The sequence below is a fragment of the Pararge aegeria genome (genome assembly GCF_905163445.1).
Source record: "Pararge aegeria chromosome W unlocalized genomic scaffold, ilParAegt1.1 SUPER_W_unloc_2, whole genome shotgun sequence".
Lineage (NCBI taxonomy): Eukaryota > Metazoa > Arthropoda > Insecta > Lepidoptera > Nymphalidae > Pararge > Pararge aegeria.
In genome coordinates this window covers 320,549-324,286 of record NW_024396988.1, presented here as the reverse complement: position 1 = coordinate 324,286, position 3,738 = coordinate 320,549, and the positions used below count along the sequence as shown (strand labels likewise).

The window sequence follows — 3,738 nt, the reverse complement described above, 5'->3', positions numbered from 1 at the left end:
TTATAGCTAAGAACATTTTTTATTATAATCAACGGGTCTTTATTTGCTTTCTCTTCTATTAGTAGTGTTGGATTGCCAGACCTGAGCTTATCTGCTACCTTGGCCAGCTCTTCCTGGGTCTGACATCCCAACACCACTTTTTGATCTCTCACTTTCCTGAGCCGGTCCACCCGCAGGCCCGATATCTTTGCGCTCACTGCAGTTCTGATTTTCACTATCACATCGTCACTGGTATCATGAGCGTCAACTGAAGATACGATCAGCGAGTGGACCCGCTCAGGCTGGGAGAAAGAGGTCTTCTCCGATTTGGTGGTTGCGGCCATTGCCGCATATGAGATGCCGCCTAAAGTGTTTTTGTTAATGTCGTCGTTGAGTTTTTCGACCGTTTCTCTGACGGCACCCATATCAGTTCTGGCCGCAACTACAAGATCACTCTGTTTTCTGATTTCTTCCAAGACCTCCTTGGCAAAGTCAGCGACGGGAGCAGTTTGAACGACTGGACACGGTGCTTTGTCGTTGAGTCTCAGCGCAATTGTGTACAGGCCGCTAAGGCACTCGATCAGTGTCTCTTTTATAGTCGCTTTTATATTTCCAGACTGCTCCAACTGAGTCTTGGCTTCCTGGAAGAGCTGGTTTGCCGTGGTAGCCAGCTCCTCAAGGGGGCCTTCCGCGGCCGACTTCGCCAAGAAGGGCAGGTCTTTAGAGGGTGCCTTGACAGGAGGGCGCTTGCGGTTTTCTGGGTCAACGTGCTTAACGTTGACACTGGCCACGTTAGAAGATTTAGTTGCATTTGACGCTCTGAATGCCATTATAATAATTCGTAAGTAAGTTTAGAGTTTAAAAGTCACACAACTAACAATACAACGATACAAACATACAAATTAATAAATAACAGGGAATTACAAATTGGCTATATCACAGTATTTAATGTGGTCCTACACTATTCTAACCTAATTAGAATTATTGGGAGGTGTAAATTGCCTGCCAATGGTCGATAATTTTGTAATTTTTATTGATTAAAATTTGTCAAGAGCTTCAGTCAGTAAGATAATAAGCGGACTGAAGTTCCTCTAATGTTGTTATTTTTGGGGGTGTAAAGTGCCCCAAGTCATGTAACAATTGGTAATTGTTATGTTTGGGCTGTGTATAGAGCAACCCAAACTGTCACTAGTAAATTGCCTGGGAGCAATACCGAGATATGTCAAATAAACTTTTTGCCGGTCTCTTTAAGTTCTTTATGTCAAATAAAGTTTCTGCCGGGACTTTATATGGGGGCAGTGTAACAAGGGTGCACGGTGCAAGTACCGCCACGAGCTTGTGTTCGAGGTTATGAAAAAGACTTTGAAGTTCTGTCACGACTTTCAAAATTCGGCTGGATGTTCTCGCGAACTGTGTACATATCTGCACGCCACTAAGGAGGAGCAGAGTTTGTTCAAATCTACCGGGCAACTGCCGCGGGTTTTAGCGGAGCGTCACGCCAACATGTCTGCAGCCGCAGCTGAGACTATCCCCCAGATTGCATTATACATACAAGAGAGTTACGCGGGCCCACCTCCGCCGCCACCGCCACCACCTTTGCCGGCTGTGTCTGCGCCGGCTAGTATTGCCCCCGCTGCAGCGTTCCCGCGACCGCCCGTCGTGTCGGTTGCGCCAATCGCCCCGCGTCCCGTGATGCCTATTGGACAACCACCGCTGCCGCCGCCGCCGCCGCCGCCGCCACCGACGGTTCCGACTACTTCAGTTCGGCAGCAGGCGCCTGTATTTACAGCACCCCCTCCAACGGCACCTTTTAAAATGGCCCATCCACCTCCACCTATACCGGTATATGATTCCAGTAAACCACCACCGCCAATAATGCCAGCGCACGCTCAAATAAAAAGTAGCGAACCTACGAAAAGGAAAGCCTCGAATGACGATTCAAATGTGCGAATCAAAATGAAAAAGGGAGAGGATGAAACAATTGCAGACCAGCTGTGTGAAAATTGTGTGCAAAGGGAACTAAGGATCGATGCGATAAAAAAACAATTAGAAGCTATTAATGAAGAGGAGGAATATGGGACTCTTGATTATAAAAAAATGATTGAGGAGTACCAGAACTTGAAAGAAATATTGAAGTCACTAATCAGCACTGATTTGTTTCAAAAGTTCGTTGAAGAAAATGTAGAGGGAATCTCTCAAAATCAATCCAATAATAATACTATATTTGATCAAGAACCGTTCAATGCAGGAATCCCTCAAAATCAATCCAATAATACTATATTTGATGAAGAACCGTCAAATGCAGGTGTTTCAACCGTGCCTAATCAATTTTTATTACAACTCATGGAATACATGATGGGCGACGCCAAGGGCGGCGATTTGGGAGCACATAAAAATCAATCCAATAATACTATGTTCAATCCAGCTGCGTTAGCGTCAGGAGCACATAAAAATCAATCCAATAATACTATGTTCAATCCAGCTGCGTTAGCGTCAGGAACCTCTCAAAATCAATCCAATAATGCTTTGTACAATCAAGCAGCGTTGGCGTCAGGAGCACATAAAAATCAATCCAATAATACTATGTACAATCCAGCTGCGTTAGCGTCAGGAACCTCTCAAAATCAATCCAATAATACTATGTACAATCATGGAGCGTTAGCGTCCGGAGTCCATAAAAATCAATCCAATAATACTATGTTCAGTCAAGCAGCGTTAGCGTCAGTCACGGCACAACAAAAGAGCTTTGATGAATCACTTATTCAAGCTTTATCTTCTTTGGCTGGAGAAAGTAATCCTGTCAAAATAAAACACAATAATAAAAATAACGCATCTCCTGAGATATTGCAAACGTTTTTGGACATTTTACAACAAATTAATTCAACTGACGAAACAGCGCCTGCAGAAGTGAACCTAGATACAAGCAACAACGCAAGCTCAAATAATAGTAACATAAGTGACTCCCAACAATACTCGAATAGGCAAGATATACCCGTGTCATCAGTGAGTTCGAGTAGGTTCCCACCGCCGACTGCGCACGGAGTTGCGACATCTCCGGCGTTCTTGCAACCTCAAGTTGCGCCCGCGCCGCCGCCTTACCAGCACTATCAGCCAATGCCGCCAGCAGGGCTTTACTACCCTTCACCCTTCGCAGGCGCCCACACAGCAGGTATGCAAATGGCTCAAGACAGCCAGGCAATGCGAGCACACGTTCCACTTGCGATGCCGCCCGCGCCCCCGCCGCCCGTCTCGTTCGCGCCGACCGCTGCGCCCGCGCCGCCGCCCGTACATCAGCCCAGCCACTACGCGATGGAACGGTACCCGCCGCCCTACTACCCCAGGCATCAGTAGTTCTGCGAACTGGCGACTGCAATCGCGGCCTTCACCATACATGGTCGTCATACCGCCAATGCGAGAGAGTTCCCGTTTCTAATACTGTCGGTCCTAAATTTGTTTGTGCATTCTAATAAAAACATAAATTTAATAACTAATATTGCCATCACTTCAAGCAACATTATTTTGAATAAAAGTTTTTTTATTACATTGACTTTGACATTTGCGTCCCTAAAATAAAAATTATAATTTCAGAGAATAATTACAGAAATATTAAAATCAATTAAATATGTTTAGTACCTGTATAAGATTGAGTCTTTTGATGCGCCGCAAAAATGCTGTAGCTATATTATGGTGTATTGTGGTGGTATAGATAGTATGTTTGAAAGGTTAAAACCCTAAGTAATAAAGGTTAATATCATCCAT

General features: G+C 45.0%; 1 protein-coding gene across 1 annotated transcript; it reads left to right on the top strand.

The window, feature by feature from the left end:
• Positions 1 to 927: 927 nt before the first annotated feature.
• LOC120636797 (actin cytoskeleton-regulatory complex protein PAN1-like) lies at positions 928 to 3,369 on the top strand. The gene is made up of 3 exons (XM_039908362.1): positions 928 to 932; positions 1,251 to 2,393; positions 2,724 to 3,369. The coding sequence occupies exons 1-3, from the start codon at positions 928 to 930 to the stop codon at positions 3,328 to 3,330; spliced, it is 1,755 nt and encodes a 584-aa protein (XP_039764296.1). The 3' UTR covers positions 3,331 to 3,369.
• Positions 3,370 to 3,738: the final 369 nt, after the last annotated feature.

Excerpts from the sequence above, each read along its gene's own strand:
- LOC120636797 (XM_039908362.1), top strand. Across the intron at positions 2,394-2,723 it reads AATCAATCCAATAATACTAT|CTTTGATGAATCACTTATTC; the intron begins GTTCAATCCAGC and ends ACAACAAAAGAG.